At 45.2% G+C, this 20,383-nt stretch overlaps 1 protein-coding gene across 1 annotated transcript in view; it reads left to right on the top strand.

Annotated features, from left to right (window-relative positions):
- ADAMTS15 (ADAM metallopeptidase with thrombospondin type 1 motif 15) overlaps window positions 1–16,131 on the top strand; it is a 60,081-nt gene extending 43,950 nt beyond the window's left edge. Inside the window, exons 5-8 of the mRNA XM_033919126.1 lie at window positions 3,318–3,495; window positions 6,753–6,928; window positions 7,983–8,158; window positions 15,084–16,131. Of these exons, the coding sequence (XP_033775017.1) occupies window positions 3,318–3,495; window positions 6,753–6,928; window positions 7,983–8,158; window positions 15,084–15,858 (1,305 nt within the window). The 3' untranslated portion in view covers window positions 15,859–16,131. The remainder of the gene's footprint in view (window positions 1–3,317; window positions 3,496–6,752; window positions 6,929–7,982; window positions 8,159–15,083) is intronic.
- The last annotated feature ends 4,252 nt before the right edge of the window (window positions 16,132–20,383 follow it).

Genomic DNA, 20,383 nt, shown 5'->3' with positions numbered 1-20,383 from the left:
TCTTATTGAGAGGAACATATCAAGTTTCATATAAGAACATAAGCATAAGGTCCATCATGCCCAGCAGTCCGCTCACGTGGCGGCCCATCAGGTCCAGGACTTGTATAGTAATCCTCTATCTATACCCTTCTATCCCCTTTACCTTCAGGAAATTATCTAATCCCTTCTTGAACCCCAAAACCATACTCTGTCCTATCACACCCTCTGGAAGCGCATTCCAGGTGTCCACCATCCTTTGAGTGAAGAAGAACTTCTTAGCATTGGTTCTGAATCTGTCCCATCTTAATTTTTCCGAATGCTCTCTCGTTCTTGTAGTTTTTGAACGTTTGAAGAATCTGTCCCTCTCTACTTTCTCCATGTCCTTCATGATCTTGTAAGTCTCTATCATGTCCCCTCTAAGTCTCCTCTTCTCTAGGGAAAAGAGCCCCAGTTTCTCTAATCTTTCAGCATATGAAGGTTTTCCATACCTTTTATCAATCGTGTCGCTTTTTTCTGAACCCTCTCGAGTATCGCCATATCCTTCTTAAGGTACAACGACCAATACTGGACGCAGTACTCCAGATGCGGGCAAATTTAGTAAATGTTGTCCAAAGTTGGGAGCTGGGAAGGTTCATGCAAAGCTAGCATTTAGCAAAGGGCGCATTGCGCAGAATGCTTTTTGCAGAATACTTGCTTAGCATGGATCTTGCATCTAATTTGGGTATGAAACCTGTTGTAAATGCTGGCACGCAAATAATGGCGGTTGGGGTGAATAAATGACCCTATTCTACAGGGTTTTTGCAAAATGATTCATCCAATTTTAAATGAGGTTAATTCCACACCTTTCAACTGTGTATTAACTAGACATACACCAAATGAAACAGTAAATCTCTGTGATAGACAGTGTGTGAGAAAATGGCAACTGTACAGCAGAAGGCTTTTTCTGTGCTACAATTTTTGAGATCTGGATTGGTAGCCAAAGTACGGTGTAAGTTTCATCGACATTACGGAATTAATCCACTGGGTGCTCGGAGCCATAAAATTTAGGCACATGTTATAGAATAGGGCACAGGGCAGATCCCATAACTCCAAAAGAGTGCCAATTAATACCAATTATTGATTGCTAACAGTTCATTAACTAATTAGTTTGTTCACAAATCTGGGATCTACACCCAAGTTTGCATGCCCAACTTTGGATGACCAATATAGGATAGTTTTCAAAGGCATCTAGCCACCTACCTAAAGAGTTAACCGACTAGATCACAATTGTTTTGCAGCAAGCGTGGCTCTTTTGCACATGTCCAGATAACACTAGAAGTGCAGACACACACTGGCGCTGTTCGTCTTTGCTTTTAAATATGAGCCTTTCAAAAACTGTTTGCACTTAATGATTTTTGAAAGGCTCATATTTAAGCGCAGGAAAACAGGTGCTTTCACTTTCAGTTTTGCTTAGACTCACACATACAATGTTGGCGCTTAAAGTTGCACAGATTTCTTTCCGCTTGCAAAGAAGACAAAACCTGCAGTTTAATGAACATAAAAACATAAGTACAATGGTACCTTGGTTTACGAGCATAATTCGTTCTAGAAGCATGCTCATAATTCAAAGCACTCGTATATCAAAGCAAAGTTCCCCATAGGCCATAATGTAAACTCAGAAGATTCGTTCCACAACCAAGGTTTGCTAAGGTGGCACAGGGATGGTTACTTTCCTGGATGCCTGGATGATGCCCGGATGCTGCAGCCCCTTCAGCAGGATCACTTCCTTCCATCGGGGTCCCCGTACAGCTGCCCTCTTGCTTCAGGGTGATGCTGGCGCAGGTCCCGCTGCTGGGCTCTCAGCTCCCGGCGGCTCTCAGGAATGTGCGGCATGCAAATCAGGAGCGACCATTCCCAGTCCAGGGGCACCTGACGACACCCAGGTCACTCCTCCCTACCCTGGATTCTATGCCCGGAGCCCCATGGCAGCAAAGAGCCAGACTCTGCTGCATTTTCCTGGAATGCGGGGCAGGGTCTGCCCTGACCTGCCGCCCAGATCCGGCTAAAGGATTCTGCTGCTCTGGGGAGCGCCTCCCAAGCTGTCCTTGGTAGTGGCCACGGTGGGTGGAGACGGGCTCTGCGGGGAAGTCTTTCTCTCTGTGGCAGAGCTCAGCGGCCCGTTGAGCTCGGTGGTGGCAGAGGAGCGAGAGGCGCATGGGGAGGGGAGCCAGCCGCCATTCTGATAACGTGCGCATCACGTGTAAGCACGCACAACGCCGATGGGTGCTGAGCGCTGTGCATGCTTACATGTGACACTTGTGTTATCGAGCCGACAGCCAGCTTAATTCTGGAGCTGCGAGTTTGTGCGAGTACTTACACGGGACAGTGGCCGGCTTAATTTGCTCATATATTGGGACGGCACTCAGTTTGCAAGATAAGATTTGCGGGAATGTTTTGCTTGTCTTGCAAAACACTCGCAAACCGAGGTTTGACTGTACTTAAGAATAGCCATACCAGGTCAGACCAACGGTCCATCTAGCCCAGTATTCTACTTTCAACAATGGCCCATCCAGATCACAACAGTGTGAGACATTGACAAGACATCATCTCCTGAAAACCTTCTATGCTGTACTCTGAGAATTTGGTATGATATAATGTGTGCAAAAATCTAGTGTTAACCGCATGTTAATGCCGGCAGTAGTTTTGAGCATCAGCCGCTAAAATGCTTCCGCATAAAGTTACATCTGCTCTGAGGCAGGTGAAACATTTCTCTGTTTGCATTGTATACACTGGCGTAGCGAGGGTTGAAGGTGCCCAGGATTGGTGGCACCCCCCCACCCTCTTCTACCCCCTTCCCTACTCCTGTACTTGTTTAGCTTCCCTGGCATGAGCAGCATCCCGAACTTGCTGCCCACGCCGACATCGGCTCTCCTTCTGATGTCATTTCCTAATCGCAGGATCCAGAAGGTAGCGTCAGAAGGGAGCACCGAGGCCGGCGGGAGCAGCAGCTCCAACCTGCGGGGGAAGAGTGGGAAGGAGCGGGGGAGGGGAGAGGAGGAGCAGTGCCAGCGCCCCCACCAAGATGGCGCCCAAAGCAATCTCCCTCACTGCGCCACTGATTGTATATGAGCCAACTACTGCATACACAGTGTTTTACAGAAATGAAAAATTTAAAAAGGTATCCCCTTAATCATGTTATGTGATTATGTTTCATATACAAAATGACATGAAGGACTTGAATATACCTTTGATATTTCCATATCATTTCCTAATGAAAGCCCATCCCTAATATCTGTCATATTTGGATGGACTTTATCTGCATTTCTGATTTAGTATTTTAATGACCCCTCTTTTCTCAGGTGGATGGTTCTTGGGGTCGATGGTCTCCCTATGGAAAGTGCTCACGTACCTGTGGAGGAGGAGTTCAGTTGGCAAAACGGGAATGCAACAATCCAGCACCAGCCAATGGAGGCAAGTTTTGTGAGGGCTTACGTGTGAAGTATCGCTCATGTGGACTGGATCCATGTGCTGATTCGGGTGAGTTATGTGAAGGTATAGAATAAACAGGGCCATATAAACTAAAATGCCATACACTTAAATTTATAAAGAGTGCTTTGTGAAGATTGCCTGTGGTGAATAGGAAAGAGTGTAATATATGTAAGACAGTCCTCAGGACACATCCAGCCAGTCTGGTTTTCAGGATGCTCACAATGAATCTGTATGAGATAGAGTGTGGAGTGTGGCGCAGTGGTTAACGCTACAGCCTCAACACCCTGAGGTTGTGGGTTCAAACTCATGCTGCTGCTTGTGATCCTGCGCAAGTCACTTAATCCCCCCTTTGCCTGAAGTACATTAGATAGATTGTGAGCCCCGCAGGATAGACAGGGAAAATGCTTGAGTACCTGAATAAACTCATGTAAACCATTCTGAGCTCCCCTGGGAGAATGGTGTAGAAAATTGAATAAATAAATACATTTGCATACAATGGAAACAGTTCATGTATCCTGAAAACCAGACAGGCTGAATGTGTCCTGGCTTGAGAACCCCCTGCTCTATGAAGAGATCCTGGATCTTCTTGAACTCTGTTACTGTATCGGTTCTAGCAAACCCACTAGGAGGCAGTTCCATGAATCCTGCACCCTTTCTGGAACAGTATACCAGTAGAAGTGCTAGAGGCAGAAACAGTAAGAAGAATTCAAGAAAAACCTGTGATCCTTGGCTGCAAAAATCGGAAAAACCCAAGACATCCTGGAATCTGTGATATGGTTTTTTGCCAGGTACTGGTGATCTGGATTGGCCACTGTGAAGACGGGCTACTGGGCTTGATGGACCATTGGTCTGACCCAATAAGGCTATTCTTATGTTCTTATGAACAGGAAGTAACCTGAGCTGTCTAGATCAGTGGCTTCAGTGTCGTCCTCAGGGATCACCTCGGCACTCAGGTTTTCAGGATAGTCACAGTGAATATTCATGAGAGATATTTACATGCACTCCCTCCATTGCATGCAAATACATCTCATGCATGTTCATTGAGGGTCTCCTGAAAACCTGACTGGCTAGATGATCACAAGGACTCAGTTGAAAACTTCTGGTCTAAATGGCTCTGATGATCTTATGTGCTTTCATATTCCAATTATTCATCCAAGTCAGGAGTTCTCAACCCAGTCCTTGAGACACACCTAGTTAGTCAGGTTTTCAGGAAACCCAGAATAAATATGCATGAGATGAATTTGCATGTACTACTTCCATTCTATGAAAATCTACAGTATCTCATGCATATTCATTGTAGGTACCTGAAAACCTGAATGAACTGGCCCTTTGGGCTTCCTATGTGTGGTTACTTTATAAAATATATAGTAACTCTTGTCTATCTGGCTGCTGAAGACAGCCACTGTTTAGATCAGTGATTTCCAAACCTGTCCTGGGGGAACCTCAGCCAGTCACAATGAATATTCTTGTGATCAATTTGCATACACAGCCTCCTTGATATACAAATCTGTCTCATGCATGTTCATTTTGCATATCCTGAAAATCTGACTGCTTGGCGTTACCACAATACAGGTATAGAAACCTCTGATCTAGATACTCCGGGGGTAGGGGGGGGTATCAATATTCAAAGTGATTTAACAAGCCAGAAACAGCTTCTAGCCAGTTAAATTGCTTGTTTGGAGCTAAGCGATCATTTTCACTGGTACTTAGGGCTCCTTTTACTAAGACGCGCTAGCGTTTTTAGCGCATGCACAAAATTACTGCACGCTAAACTGCGCGGTATGTTTCTAGAATAATGCCAGCTCAATGCTGGCGTTAAGGTCTAGCATGCGCTATTCCGCACGTTAAGGCCCTAACGAACCTTAGTAAAAGGAGCCCTTAGTCAATACTGCTGAAAATAACTGGGGTAGAGAAGCACTTGGCTGGTTAAGGGCCAATAGTCAGCCCTTAACCGATCAAGATTATAGCATAAGTAGGACCACATAATAATTAGTCTTATCTTTATGTAGTAACTTTTAGCCAGTTAGATGTTGACTATCACATTCACCTCCCTCCCCCTCCTTTTTACAAAACCATAGCGTGGTTTTTAGCGCTGGCTGTGGCGGTAGCAGCTCCAACACTTGTAGGAATTCCTATGAATGTCAGAGCTGTTGCCACAGTGGCTGGCGCTAAAACCACATTATGGTTTTTTAAAAGGGGGTGGGGGTTAAATCCTTATGGTGTAGCTGGATCCATAAACCCAGAGATTCGGTGCCAGACCATGATCTTGACTGAGCATTGAATTTCCAGGCAAAATGCTATCAGCAGTCAGCAAAAACACTGAGGGCTGCTGCATGACTATCAAATGCTCAGTTATTGCACAGTGGCAGAGACCAATACAACTTCGAGGGTCACTGGAAAAATATAAACGTTACTATATGCTGATATCACCTGCTCATAACACTTATGGAAAGAACACATCTTTGATGTCTTTGGGCTAAATTTACTAACCTGCCTGATCATGTCCGATCCGTGGCAGGCCGACTGATCCACAATGGGTCATTATGCAAATGAGGGGGATTGGAGGAACGCTCCCCCCACTGACTGCACGGATCGCTGGAGAGCGATCCTGATGCATGTGCAGACCATCAGGATCGCTGGTGAGCGATCCTGATGCATGCACAGCCCATCTTATTTGCCTGTAGATGGTCTGCGCATGCGCTTGCTGTCCGTGAAGAAAATTTAGCTTTTTTATTTTTTTACTTTTTACTCGCGAGCACGTGGTTTTAACCTATGGGTTTAAAACAGGTTAAAACCACAGGCTTGCACTGCAGGGAAGGGTAGCAATGGCAGGAGAGTCGTCGCAAAGGCAGGAGAGTCAGGGCGGCAAAGGCAGGAGAGTCGGGGCGGCAAAGGCAGGAGAATTGGAGTGGCAAAGGTAGGAGAGTCTGGGCGACTGGTCTTCAGCAGTCGCTTCTTGATCGACCAGCCGAGTCGGTGTTCCTGTATTTTGTTTAGTGAATCGAGGCCTCATTTACATACGTGGACTGGGTGCAGGTTAGTGATTGGGAGAAGGTTAGTGAATCAGGTCGGGGTCGCAAAGTGGTCGGGACACGATCGGTGTCCTTAGTGAATCTAGCCCTAAGTTTCATATTATGAATTGCTTAAGAAGGAGATTTAACTCATAAGTTCAGCAGACGTGTTGTGGATTGGAGGTCTCTTAGCAGATGCAAACCCAGATTCCCATGTTCTCCAAAAGGGACACTGTAAAACTATAGCCAGGAATTCTTTTGGATAATCTTTGTCTTTATACATATCCCTGGCAGGAAAAAGCTTCCGAGAGGAGCAGTGTGAAGGATTTAATGGTTATAATTACAGCGGTAACCGTCTCTTCCCTGCTGTGTCATGGGTGCCCAAGTATTCAGGCATTTCATCACGGGACAAATGCAAACTCATTTGCAGAGCCAATGGCACAGGCTACTTCTATGTACTGGCCCCCAAGGTAAGTAGGTGGTCAGTGGGCATGACTCCACTGCCAATCTAGAGATAGTAGCATGATAAACACAAGGCAGATTTTGTCTGGAAGCAGTATATGTATATACCTATATATCTAAAAAAAGAACTTGCTCTGGATAACTCTTTACATTCCCAATGAAGAAAATTGATATAGGATCTGAAAAATCTCTTCCCAGTTTACAAAGGAGCACTTTTACTAAGCTGAGTTAGGGAATTCTTTATTTTAAGTCATGGGAAGGGGAGGTCGTTAGCTGGGGGAGGGGACGTCACTAGATTGCCATGGGTTTTATTTTTAATTTTGGGGGCAGCTGGTCAGCTAGGGTTAGGGGAAAGGAGGAGGGCCTAGGACCTTTGAGGGGTTCATGTGGGGAGTTTGTTGCAGAAAACCACTTTTGGGTGGGTGGATGGGGGTTGGGAGCCACAAGACTGCCAGGGAATTTTCCGGCAACGGATGAAAAAATGTTCCTTTCCTGTCAGTGTATGAGCCAGTCACCACTCATGCACTGACAAGAACCAGGCATTTTGCAATGAGCTCCAGAATACGTCCTCAGTTTTAATGTAGCAGTAATTTGCATTCTCATTTCATACAGCATGTGCAGTATTTTTTTTAATGTTAATTTAGTGGTGGAAGCCACTTGCTGAGTTGGCTTTCTGCATCAGTCCCTACCTAATTCCCAACACTTTCTGATTTTATTGGCCACATACAGATTTGATTTTTACCACATACTGATTTGAGGATTCCCTAGACCAGGGGTGTCCAACCTGTGGCCCCGTAAAATATTTTGTGCGGCCCCGGTCGAGGGCGATGCAGTGTTTTCCTCTGCTGCCCCTCTTGCCGGCTCCTTCCTCTATCTTTCTGCAGCGTTTGCGCGTTTGTGTGGCCCCAGAAACATTTTTTTCGGTCAATGCGGCCCAGGGAAGCCAAAAGGTTGGACACCCCTGCCCTAGACATTTTTTTCTATTAGAATCTCATGTGTGCAGGAATGACACAGTAATGAAAATTCAACACATGATTTCTGTTCTCACGTCTTCACTTGCAGGTGGTGGATGGAACACCTTGCACCCCAGACTCTACATCACTCTGTGTACAGGGCAAATGTGCCAAAGCAGGCTGTGACAGTCGGCTGAACTCTAAAAAGAAGTTTGATAAGTGCGGTGTGTGCGGAGGAGACAGCAAAAGCTGTAAGAAGGTCTCGGGACTGTTCACCAAACCCATGTGAGTCAAAAGTATGCCCTGGACACTTTATTTTGGAAAGGCTGAGTGTTGATTTGTATTTGGGATCAATGTATTCATGGGCAAGGCTAATTTATTGATTTAATTCATTTTATATCCCGTTCTCCCCAACGAGCTCAGGACGGGTTACAGGTTAACATATGTGATACTCAGTTAACCTACGTTTGCAGCACATGCCTAATATATCTTTCAGGGGTTAGATGACGTTCATTGCCATCACCATAACTAGGGATTGAAAATGAATTCCGAGAAAACCTGTTATCGACTTTTCCCCTAGTGCCTAGATTTGTGCACATTCCCAAGATGCGTGCTCAAACAAGCCAATTAACATCAATAATTGGGTGCTAACAACTGGAGAATGACACGGGGACAAAATTTTCCCCATCCCCACGGGAACTCATTTTCCTGTCCCATCTCCATGAGTTCTTTTCCTGCCCCTGCCCTTTTTCTGCAAGCTCTGTCCTCATCTGCCCAAGCCTCAAACACTTTAAAATCACTTTTAAATCACATTCTAGAGCTCAGATTGTGATGTCATAATGCCTCATTCCACCAATGCCTAAGCTCTGTCCTCATCTGCACAAGCCTCAGACACTTTAAAATCATAAGTGTTCAAGGCTTGTGTAGTTAAGGCAAAGTTTGGGGAATGGGGAAGAGACAGGAACAGCGAAAAAACTCACAGGGACGGGATGGGGAAATTGAATTCCTGTGGGGACAGGTACAAATTTGTCCATGTGTCATTCTCTACTAACAACCATTGCCACACACTGAAATTTGCATGTGCATCCAACCCATGGCGTAGTAAGGGTAAGTGGTGTCTGGGGCGGTGGCACCCCTCCCCATCCTCTTCTCTGCCCCCCACTCCTTCCCGACCCCCCTGCTGTACATGCGCCCCCTTCCCCCATATCTTTTTAATTTTCCAGGCGAGAGCAACAGCATGAACTTTCTGCCCGCATCATGTCAACTATCCCTCTGACATCACTTCCTAGGCATGGGACCCAGAAGTGATGTCAGAGAGGCGACAATGAGCTTGATTTATGTATATGAATTGGACACTACTTGCCATTGTGAGATCGACTGGATATATGAAACTGAAGTGATTTATGAGCATATACAACAAAGAACTAAAGTCCAAGCATATTTTTTCCTCGCTGTTGCTATACTCAGTTGTATGGGTGAACAATTCATGAAATTTTTAAATAGAACATTTTAATTAGTTGAATGAACTAGGGAGGCTCTGTGGTTGTGATAATTGTGTTTAGTTTATGTGAGTTATATAAAAGGAGTAATAAAATAATATAATAAATAATGTAATAAATGATGAGATATTTGAATTAAGTATGTAATTAGCTTTTTTTGAGTTGATGTGTAATGAATATGTATGAGACGGATTTACATGTCTATCACCATTATTGTATGTAAATCTCTCTCATGCTTATTCATTGGGGATATCTTGAAAACTCAACTGGCTAGTGGTCCTCCAGAGCCGCTGCCCTAGAGCACTGAGGTGAGGATCCTTTGAAGTCCTGGTAGCATGGCTACCATAAAAGAACTGTGTAGCCACACTAGATTGTGCAACAGTAACATAGTCCTTTTACTGGCCTAAGTGATAAACATGGCTTAAGGGAGAAAAGTCAGCATCCACTTAGCAAAAGGAATTCTTGTCTTAGAAGTTTTTGAATGCCAAATAAGCATGTGGTAGATAAGGGTGTGTGAGTCAATAATGTTTATCTGTATTTTCACAATGAATTTGATAAAAGCTTCTCATGAGAAACTTCTATGGAAATTAAATGTTGTGGGATAGAAGGCTATGTTCTATTGTGGACCGGTAACAGGTTAAAAGATTGGAAGCAGAGAGTAGGACAAAATGGCCAGTTTTTCCAATGGAAAAATTGCCAATGGGAACAGTTTATTTTTCTGCCTCTTTCCAGATTTAATTCTTTCCTACTATATAGTCTACAATTTCCTTTTTTTTTCCCTGTGTTTATCTATAGCTTGTCATCTCTTTCCCTCACTTTGGCTCTCCTATTTCACTTCCTCTTATTTCCCAGTCTCTCATTAGCTCTATCCTCTTTCTTCTCCCCCATCCAGCATCTTCCCCTCCATCCAGTGTCTGCTCCCTCTCCTTTTCTCCCCTTCCACTCAGCATTTGCCTCCTCTTTCTCTCCCCCATCCAGCATCTGCCCCTTCTTTCTCTTCCCTTTCCATCCAGTGCCTGACCTACTTTCTCCCCTTCCATCCAGCATCTGCTCCTCTATTCTCCTTCATCCAGTACCTGACCTCCTCTCTCCCCTTCCATCCAGCATCTGCCCCCCTCTCTTTCCTCCCATCCAGCATATTCCCTTCTCTCTGTCCCCTTTCCATCTAGTGCCTGATCTCCTCCCTATCCCTTCCATCCATGATTTGCCCCCCTCCCCTCCCTTCCATCCAGCATCTGCCCCTCTCTCACCACCCTTTCATTCAACACCTGACCTCCTCCTCCCCCCCTTTCCTTCCAACACCTGACCCCTTTTCTCTCCCCCCTTTTCATCCAGTGCTTGACCCCCCTCCGTCCTCCTTCCATCCTGCATCTGACATCTTCTATCCCCCTTTCCATCCAGCACCTGACCCCCTCTCTCTCTCCCTTTATATCTATTGCCTGACACCCTCTCTACCCCTTTCCATCCATTGCCTGACACTCCTCCCTCTTCCATCCAGAATGTCTCTCTTCCTCTTTCTAATGGTGAGAAAACAAAGATAAAGGCATTGTGGGGCCGCTTAATTCATCCTCGCAGCTGTCTACCCCACCCCCTTTTGGTCAGAACTGCCAGTTTCAAGTCAGGTCCAGCAGCCAATTGAATGAATAGAGTGGCCCGTGATACCTTTATCTTCATTTTGCTGCTTCTGAAACAGCAGCAGTGGTAGCAGGTGTGTGGAAATTTTGGGGGGTATTATGGCACCTGTAACTCCCCCTGTTCTGACACCCCAGTGCTCTAGTACCTATTTGTGATTCATAATGATTTGCTTCATTTTTTCAAAATTATCCACCACAAAGACTCATTCTGATGTAGGTGAAGAATGAGGCAAGAAATTAATTGTACTGTTTTGGCAGTGTCCTCTCCCCATGCCCCTTTTAGTCCATGGTCATCTAGGAGTAGATTCAGTAAATGGAGCCTAAAGATAGGTGCTGAGATACAGGGTGCTAAGCAAGAAGTCTATATTGGTGGTTCTGATCGAAATGCTAGCTTAAGTCCATATTCTCATGCTTAACTTAAGTGCAAGCATTTATGCTTGTCCAGACATGGGCAAACTACAGCCCACGGGCCATATCCGGCCCGTTTAGATGTTTAAACCAGCCCGCCGACCGTCTGGCCCTTCTCCATGACTGATGTGTGGAAAAAGCATGAGCGTCGCCGCCACCGCCGACCTCTGTCAGCTTGTGGCAGGCGTGAGCTGCAACGCTTTAGGGAAGCTGCTTTCTGCACTCTTCTCCTGCAATCGGCCCTACTCATGAGGTGGGGCAACTATTGTGTGGAAGGAGCGTGAGCATCAACGTGAGCATCATTCAGATCTTTGTGGGGTGGGAGGGGTCAGTGACCACTAGGGGAATGTGGGGTTCATTACTTAATCCCTACAGTGGTCATGTGGTCAGTTTGAGTACCTTTTTGGCACTAAGATGCTTTTAAAACAGGGCTAGCTCTGGACATCTAAGTTCTATCTTGGGAAAGGTTCGATTATTACCGCAAGAAGTCCTTGTGCAAATCCCACCCATAACATGCCTCCAACATGCCCTCTAGAACTCTGGATGCACAGCGTCTGAGAAGCCTAGCAAGATGTCCCGAAAGTTAGCTTCAAAAATCAACAATTGGACATCTTGGTGAGAAAAATGTCCAAGTGCCGCTTTATGCCATTTTTTAGTCATCTTTCTTTCTATGAAAATGGTCCGATAGCATAGTCAAATGGCTAAAAATAAAAAGGAAAGAAAACAAAGGAGCAGTGGTAGCTCCCTGGCCTTTTCAACTATAAAATATTGCCAAGAGGATAGATTAAATCGAAAAGTTCAAGATAATGAAGGTAATAGACTTAGGGCTCCTTTTAAGAAGGTGCGCTAGCAGTTTTAGCGCGCGCTAGCCAAAAATCTACCACCTGCTCAAAAGGAGGCGGTAGCAGCTTGCGTACGCAGCTATTCCGCGCGTTAAGGCCCTAGCGCACCTTCGTAAAAGGAGCCCTTAGTAGATAAAGACAGGTAGGGAGAACGAGAGGGCACTCTCTAAAGTTAAAAGGGGATAGATTCCGTACAAACGTAAGGAAGTTCTTCTTCACCCAGAGAGTGGTGGAAAACTGGAACGCTCTTCCGGAGGCTGTTATAGGAGAAAACACCTTCCAGGGATTCAAGATAAAGCTAGACAAGTTTCTGCTGAACCAGAACGTACGCAGGGAAGGCTAGTCTCAGATAGGGCACTGGTCTTTGACCTAAGGGCTGCCGCAGGAGCAGATTTCTGGGCACGATGGACCACTGGTCTGATCCAGCAGCGGCAATTCTTATGTTCTTATGAAAGTGTTATTGCGGAAAAAAAACATCATTTTACTAGATCATTCCTTAGAATATGGAGCCCTGTTCAGTCTTATTGTGCTTTGGACCGTTGACATTTAGTATTTCAGAGTGTATTGTATAAGTTACTTCTCCTTAGCTTAATTTTAGCTATTCTGTGATGCTTAGCGTGCATATATTCTGCTGTAAATGTATGTACTGGCCTTGCCTTGCCAGAGAGAAAGACTTTTCTTGTATACCATTCATGGTCTGTACAGCTGGATTGTTTCATGTCCTAGCTAATTGTATACTTTGTTTATTTATATTATAAAACTAATAAAATATCTGAGCTAAAAAACAACTGTGCTTTATTTTAACATGATTAATCATGCAAATATAAAACCATTTAAAGCTACAACTGGAAACATGCAGTGATAAATAAGCTCATGAGTCAAATGCAAAAATCCGTCCAGAAACTGCACCAAGGGTCTTAATGAAAGGAATCGACACAGAGCCTTGTTTCAGCAGAAAAGCCTACATCAGGAGTCCTGAAGGGACAAAATGAAAACATACATCTAAGTCCGATTTGGGTGTAAGACACTAGATGCCCAGTCGGCAGTGGGAAATTTCCATTTTCAAAAAATACGTCTACAATTTTATTTTTTTGAAAATAATCTATTTGGACATCTAGACTATTGTTCATCCAAACCACCAGGACATCTATGTTTATACCACATTTTCAACCAAAATTTCGGCCAAGTTCCAAACGCCCAGAACAAGACCATTTAGATATGGGAAGAGCCAATCTTGTAATGGATTGGCCACTCACACATGGCAACAGAGCATTGGGGTACCTTAGAGGGCACTGCTGTGAACTTCACAAAAAGGGTGCCAGATAAACATCTCACCAGAACTTCCTTATAGGTTATGGTGAGCACCCCAAAACACAGTATGCCTACCTGTCTACAACTCCAACAGCCCTTATGGCTGCAGGTGGCACTTGTATGGCAGTAGAGTGGGGTTGGGAGGCACACATGTTCCACCATAAATGTAGTGGTTAGAGTAGCTTATGGGCCTAGGTCCTCCTCTCTGATTCACTAGCCTATCCCCCAGTCTATTTAAGACACCTGTGTGCAGCTCTACTAGGTTTTCCTATACTAGGTGCTGATATTCTGGAGATAGGTATGTACTTTTTTATTCTGATCTTTGTGAGGGTGTGAGGGGGGGGGGGTCAGTGAACACTGGGGGAGTGTGTGAGGGGCTTTACTTTTGTCTCTGCAGTGGTTATCTGGCCACTTTGGATACCTTTTTGGCACTTATACCTGTTTTTACATCGTCTAACTCACAACGTTTAAGTTTTGTCCAGGATGTCTAGTAAAACATTCGATTATCGCTGCAGGATGACTAAATCTAGGTCGACCCCCCCCATCCCACCCACATACTGCCCTAACCATTCCTCCAGATATGCCCCTTTCAGCTCTGGGTTCACAGCAGCATTCAGAGGCATAAAAAAATCCCACGACATGTCCAGAAAGTCGGTTTGATTATCAGCTTGGATGACCTGTCTTTTAGATCGTCCAAGTGCCGACCTGGGCGGGCTTTTAGACATGTTTAAGTTTTGATTATGAACCCCACAATGTCTGGAAAGTCCTTACTCAAGTTTTAACCTTCCTCAATGAATTTTGAAGTCGAGTGCAGTATGATATGAAAAAGTAGCATCAATTTTCAGATCGCCCAAAAATGCACCGTCATTCAGCAATAACAGCTGAATGAAAGCACACTTTTGGGCGATCTGACGATTGATAATACTCTTTATATGATACTGCATTCTGACTGCATGTACTGATACTGCATGTATTGAGGAAGGTTAAAACCTGACTAAGGATTTTCCAGACATTGTGACTCCTGATGCAGGCATTCCTGCCAAAACATGGACCTGTGCTGAGTCCTTTCATTAAGCTTTCTTGGTGCAGTTTATGATTTTTTTTTTTTTTTTTTACATTTGATTCATGAGTTCATTTATGTTTTAAGTTGCTGTTCTAGATGGTTTTGCATTTGCATGATTGCGCATGTTAAAATAAAGCAGTTTTAATTTAACCTCTTAATTTAATCACTTGACAATATTTTATAATTGGAAAGCCCGGGAGTCCACCTTTACTCCTTTGTTGTTTTGCCTAGGGGTTGGCTTTCCTTCCTTTTTCTTTTGTTTGTTGGACAAAAATAAAAAGAGATATTTAGGACATTATAGCTCTCTTCATGGTAGCAAATTCTCAGAGGCTTACTCATCTAGTGTCTCACTTTGCTTCATGTTCTTTCAGCTTGAGTATTATGTTATAAAATGTCCTATACGGTCTTCTCTCACCCAGTAATCCTAATATTCTCTTTTCTTGGCTTTTACAGTCATGGCTATAACTTTGCAGTGATGATTCCAGCTGGAGCTGCCAATATTGATATCAGGCAACGGGGATACAAGGGCATGGTCAGCGATGACAACTACTTGGCTGTTAAGAATGCACAAGGGAAATACCTCCTGAATGGCCACTTCATTGTGTCAGCTGTGGAAAAAGACATAATGGTGAAAGGAAGCCTGCTTAAATACAGTGGTACTGGTACAGCTGTGGAGATACTTAAGGCTGTAATGCCCATCCAGGAGCCATTGACCATTGAGGTACTGTCAGTTGGACAGATGACCCCACCCCGTGTGCGCTATTCCTTCTATGTGCCAAGGGAGAACAAGGAAGACAAATACAGAAAAGACAGCAAGAGTGGACCAGTGCTACATAATAGTGTACTGAGCATGTCCAACAGGCTGGATACAGGTATGCCTGATTACAAGAGGTCATCCGATAAGTGGTTGGCAGGCAGCTGGGACGAGTGCTCTGTCACCTGTGGCAATGGGCTGCAGAAACGAACTGTGGAGTGTCGGGATGCCTATGGCCAGCTGAGCACAACCTGTGATGCTGAACAGAGACCCTTGGATATTAGAATATGTGGTGACCCATGCCCTGTATGGGAGGCTGGGACATGGACCTCATGCTCCAAAACATGTGGCCAAGGCTTCAAGAGACGCCTGTTGAAATGTTCAACGGATACAGGTATCCTGTTGCCCAGAGACCACTGTAACCTCAGGAAAAAGCCACAGGAACTGGACTTCTGCCTTGTGAGGCCCTGCTGATTGCTGTCTGCCCGCTGCAAGGTTCACGGGGGCTGTCTTAACTTCTAGATAGCTGGAGAACAATACAGCAGCTGGATATTGGCCAGTGAGAGGGGAAATGGCTACATATTTCCCAAAATATGACCTGTTCTTAAACATAACAAAGAAAAACAACCCAGTCAGCTAGAAAAATATCCAGTGTCATTCCTGTTGTGTGGGGAAGAACTTCCATGCAATGAAAAGATCTACCTCTAAACTTTGAAAACACACGATTAACTCCCTTTTCCCACAGATGCCATAATGGGGCCTGAGAGAAGAGTAAAGGCAGGATTTTGCTTCTGCTTTGAAAGCATTCAGTTCTTTTGAGGTGGGGCACTGGTGCTCATAATTTGACTTGACTCCTTGGCTCCCCTAGCCCCCCACTCCTCTCTAACCCCCTCCTAGCACTATCAGGATATGAAAACATTGGAAAAGATCCAAAAGAAATGACAATTTGCTGCCATTTGCAATGAAGCAATTTTGGATATATTATGCCTAACTCATGTGCTATTGACTCAAGCGTGACTCATAGATGTTTTCAGGGTGCTGTATTATTTCATTGACACCATTAAGGGCCAGATTTAAGAATTCTGGCACCTAAAGGCAGGACCAGAGAGTGGTGCGGAAGGACAATTCCTCCTCGAGAGGTTCTAGAGTACAGTCCTGATGCAAGCAGGATCAAGATTCTGTTTAGCTCAGGCATTTGATGCGTGTGCTTAAATCCAGGCCTGGTGCTATAACGTAATGTCAAATCATTGTCAGCTGTACATTTTTCATTTGTCGTTCTGAGTACTCTAAGCACTGCTGCCTGCTTGCTTGTTCATTGCCTCTTCTGCGGGTGTAGTCCGGATGCAAAAAGGAATATTTTGTTTACAGTTATAGCAAAATCATAAACATGGCAGAGTAGGCTTGTACAGTTAATCCAGAGGGCTTAAGGTGAGTCATCCCTCCCAAGCACATAAGACACAGTCAATCACAGTGAAAAGCAACAATTACCGAGGGAAGAATATAGCAGGGTCTTAGTCTTGATCTCTTCGAGAGTTTGCTTTTTTAATTCTAGTCTCTCCTGCTAGCTTAATGGTGAATCATAGACTAATACACCTGTCCTTGAATTACCAGCACAGGTCAATGTTAGGTGTATCAATCTAGAGCAGTGGTTCTCAACCCTGTCCTAGAGGACCCTCCAGCCAGTTGGGTTTTCAAGATATCCCTAATGCATATGCATGAGAGAGATTTGCATACTTGTCACTTCCATTACAGTGGTGCCTCACACAACGAACTTAATTGGTTCCAGGAGCAAGTTTGTTATGCGAAAAGTTCGTTATGTGAAACGCGTTTTCCCATAACAATACATGTTAAAAAAAATAATTCGTTCTGTAGCATAAAATATGCTAAGATGACATAAAAAAAGATAAATTTTTTGTTATTATTTTTATTTAGATACATCTAAAAACATACATCTCCCTGTCCTTTTACTTCCACTATCTTCCTATCCCATCTCTATTCCCTTTTGTCCCTCTCCCCATGATCAATCATCTCACCACCTCTCTCTGCCCTCACCCTCAGGGTTCAAGATTGCTTCCACTCTTTTTCCTGTTGTTCTCTCTGCCTGTCACCCTATGATTTAGCATCCCTTCTGCCCTTGTCCAATATTTCCCCTTCTCTCCCTCCCTCTCATCCCCTGCTCCAACATGTGCTTTCAGCGGCCTTCTCCCCCCTTAAGCGTCTTTTCTTCTCCACTCCACCTTTCCTCCCTCCCTGCCTCCACCTTTGTGGCGCTTTTGCACCCGACCGACAACAGAACAGGCCCGGTCGGACAAATCTCCCTGTCCTGTAGCCGCGAATCTAAATTACCTTCTTACAGCAGCTGGATTATTGAAGCTGCTGTAAGAGGTAATTTAGATTCGCGGCTACAGGGCAGGGAGGTTTGTCGGCCGGGCCTGTTGTCGGTCGATCGGGGGACCTGACCAGCTGTGCACATTCTTCGGGGCGGACCGCCCCCTCCCCCCTCTTTCGTTCGCCATTGCCTTCTTCCTACCTGCCCTGCCGCAGCCGCACACAGCCGACCGGAAGTCTTCCTGATGTCAGCGCTGACGTCGGAGGAAGGGAGGGCTTTGCTTAAGCCCTCCCTCCGACGTCAGCGCTGACATCGGGAAGATTTCCGTTCGGCTGTGTGCTGCGACAGGGCAGGTAAGGAGAAGGAGACTACCCTCGCGGCTCGACCAACCCCGCTGCGATCCAACCCCGCAGGAACCCCGGAAGGATGCAGCTCGGGCGACTTCGTTGTGTGAAACGAAGTCCGTTGTACGAATCAAGACATAAAGTTCGTTGTGCGCAGCGTTCGCTGTGCGAGGCGGCCGTTATGCGAGGCACCACTGTATATGCAAATCTCTCTCATGCATATTCAATAGGGATATCTTGAAAACCCGACTGGCTGGGGGGTCCCGTAGGACATAGTTGAGAACCTCTGATCTAGAGACTATCTCTTTTTTTACTAGCACAGTTTGTTGGTCTGTTAATGACATGCTCCTGCCTCAGTTAACTGCACAGGTTACTAAGGGTTTGTGGTATGATGCCCCTGTTTCTGTGTTATCTACGTAAGGTTTACATGATGATTATGGGAACTCTTTACGGGTTGTCCTGCGCGCAATTGTCAGGTTCCCGTAATCATCATGTAAACCTTACCCTAACACTAGATAGCAACTGAATGTTTTAAGTGTAACCCTCAAAAATGAAAAATTGTCGGGTCTCAGTGCAGTGTGCGCTGGCGCGCAAATGTTCGGGCGCCTTTGTCCTGCACACATGTGACGGGTCACCCTAAATTTAGATGTGAGCATTTACACCAGCTCAATGGCTGGCACAAGTGCTAGCACCATATCATAGGTAGTTAGGATGTAAATGCTTGTCGCCTACAATCTGAGTGTGTAATTGTCTGACACTCCCAACCTGCCTGTGCTTCTCCCAGTTCTACATCCACCAAGGCCAATTATAACCTATTATTGCTCATTAACCCCAATTAACATCTCATTATTAAATTATGTTACAACTGACTTTGGGCTAGATTCACAAAGCAAACCAATTGTGTACCGATCGGTTTGCGACCAGATTTCCCTCGGGCCCCATTCACTAACCTCTCCTGCGATCCGCTTCGAATCCATTCATGCAAATGAGGAGAAACGCATGCAAAGTAGACAGGGACACGATTCACCAACCAAATTTTCCAAACCAACTGGGCTGGCCGATCATCCCTAGAAGCGACTGCTGGGGACCAGTCAAAAATATCTTTCCGACTTTCCGAAGCCCTGCCTGCCGCCCCGATGCTCTTCTCCTGCCTGCTATGCCCCAAATTGCCGCCCTGCTCATCCCTGATTTTCTCCTGCCTGCCGCTCTGAATCTCTCCTGCCCTTCCCTGCGGGTTTAGGCAGGTTAAAACCACAGGATCGCTGGGCTAAAAAGTATTAAAAAAGTAAAGTTAAAAAATAAAAAAGTTGTGGCTCGGACGGGTCTAGACATCCTCCGACGTCACTTCCTGGACTTGTGCTAGGAAGTGACATCAGAGGAAAAAGCTGACACTGGCACGACAGCAGTTTGGGGGTTGCTGATCATTCCAGGAACATTACAGAGGTATGAGGGAAGGGAGGAGGGGGCGGGGAAGGAGTATGAGGATGTAGGGGTGGCAGAGAAGAGGGCAGAGGAGGGGCACCACCGCCCCGTGCACCTCTCACCCTTAAATGGGTCCCTAAGTTTGCCCCTTAAACAACTTGCCCAAGATCATGTAAGGAAGTCAGCCGGCGCCTCTCTTCCTCGCTGGCACCTCTCCTGCTCTCTGAACCTCCCCATTGGTATAGTCATTTTAGGGTTAACAAGCTCAGGGCCCCATCTAGAGGGTGGCCGTCGATGTGATGACATCACACATGCGCGTGACATCATCGCATCAACATTTGCGCATGTGCAGAGACCCTCCAGCAGCGGCACCCGAGTTTAGTGTGCTGTGGGTTGGAACAGTTTGTGAGACATTGCTATAGACTGATACACCTTTTTCCATATTAGCTAGTCTCATATACCTAATATCTGACTCCAGATTAATGTTGGTCTATGAATTTATACACTTCTCCCTGAGTTACCTGCGCAGGTATGGCTACTGTGTTATCAGTGCAGACCAATGTTGGTCTATTAACTGGGCAGAAATGATAGACCAATTAGTTTTTATCTGCAGTTATCTACTATATTAATACGAAAAGACATACCTTTGCCTACATTACCTGCACAGATTATGTACCAAATTCTTTAACATCACAGAACAAGAGCTCTGCAAGCCATTTCTCCCCATTAGTGTAAAAAGTGAAAATGGTACTGCAGTATTTGCAAAGTTAGAGCTGGAGGTCACACAGCACTTCCAAGTTCAAACCTGAAATTTACAGCTTTTCACAGTCATTTTTATTGTTGAAGGAACACATTGGAATTCAATGGACCAGAACTAAAATAGCAGAGTGTTCCCAGGAATATC

Source organism: Geotrypetes seraphini, chromosome 13 (assembly GCF_902459505.1).
Source record: "Geotrypetes seraphini chromosome 13, aGeoSer1.1, whole genome shotgun sequence".
NCBI lineage: Eukaryota > Metazoa > Chordata > Amphibia > Gymnophiona > Dermophiidae > Geotrypetes > Geotrypetes seraphini.
Note: the sequence above shows the minus strand (reverse complement) of the source record. Positions and strands in the feature narration are given on the sequence as shown.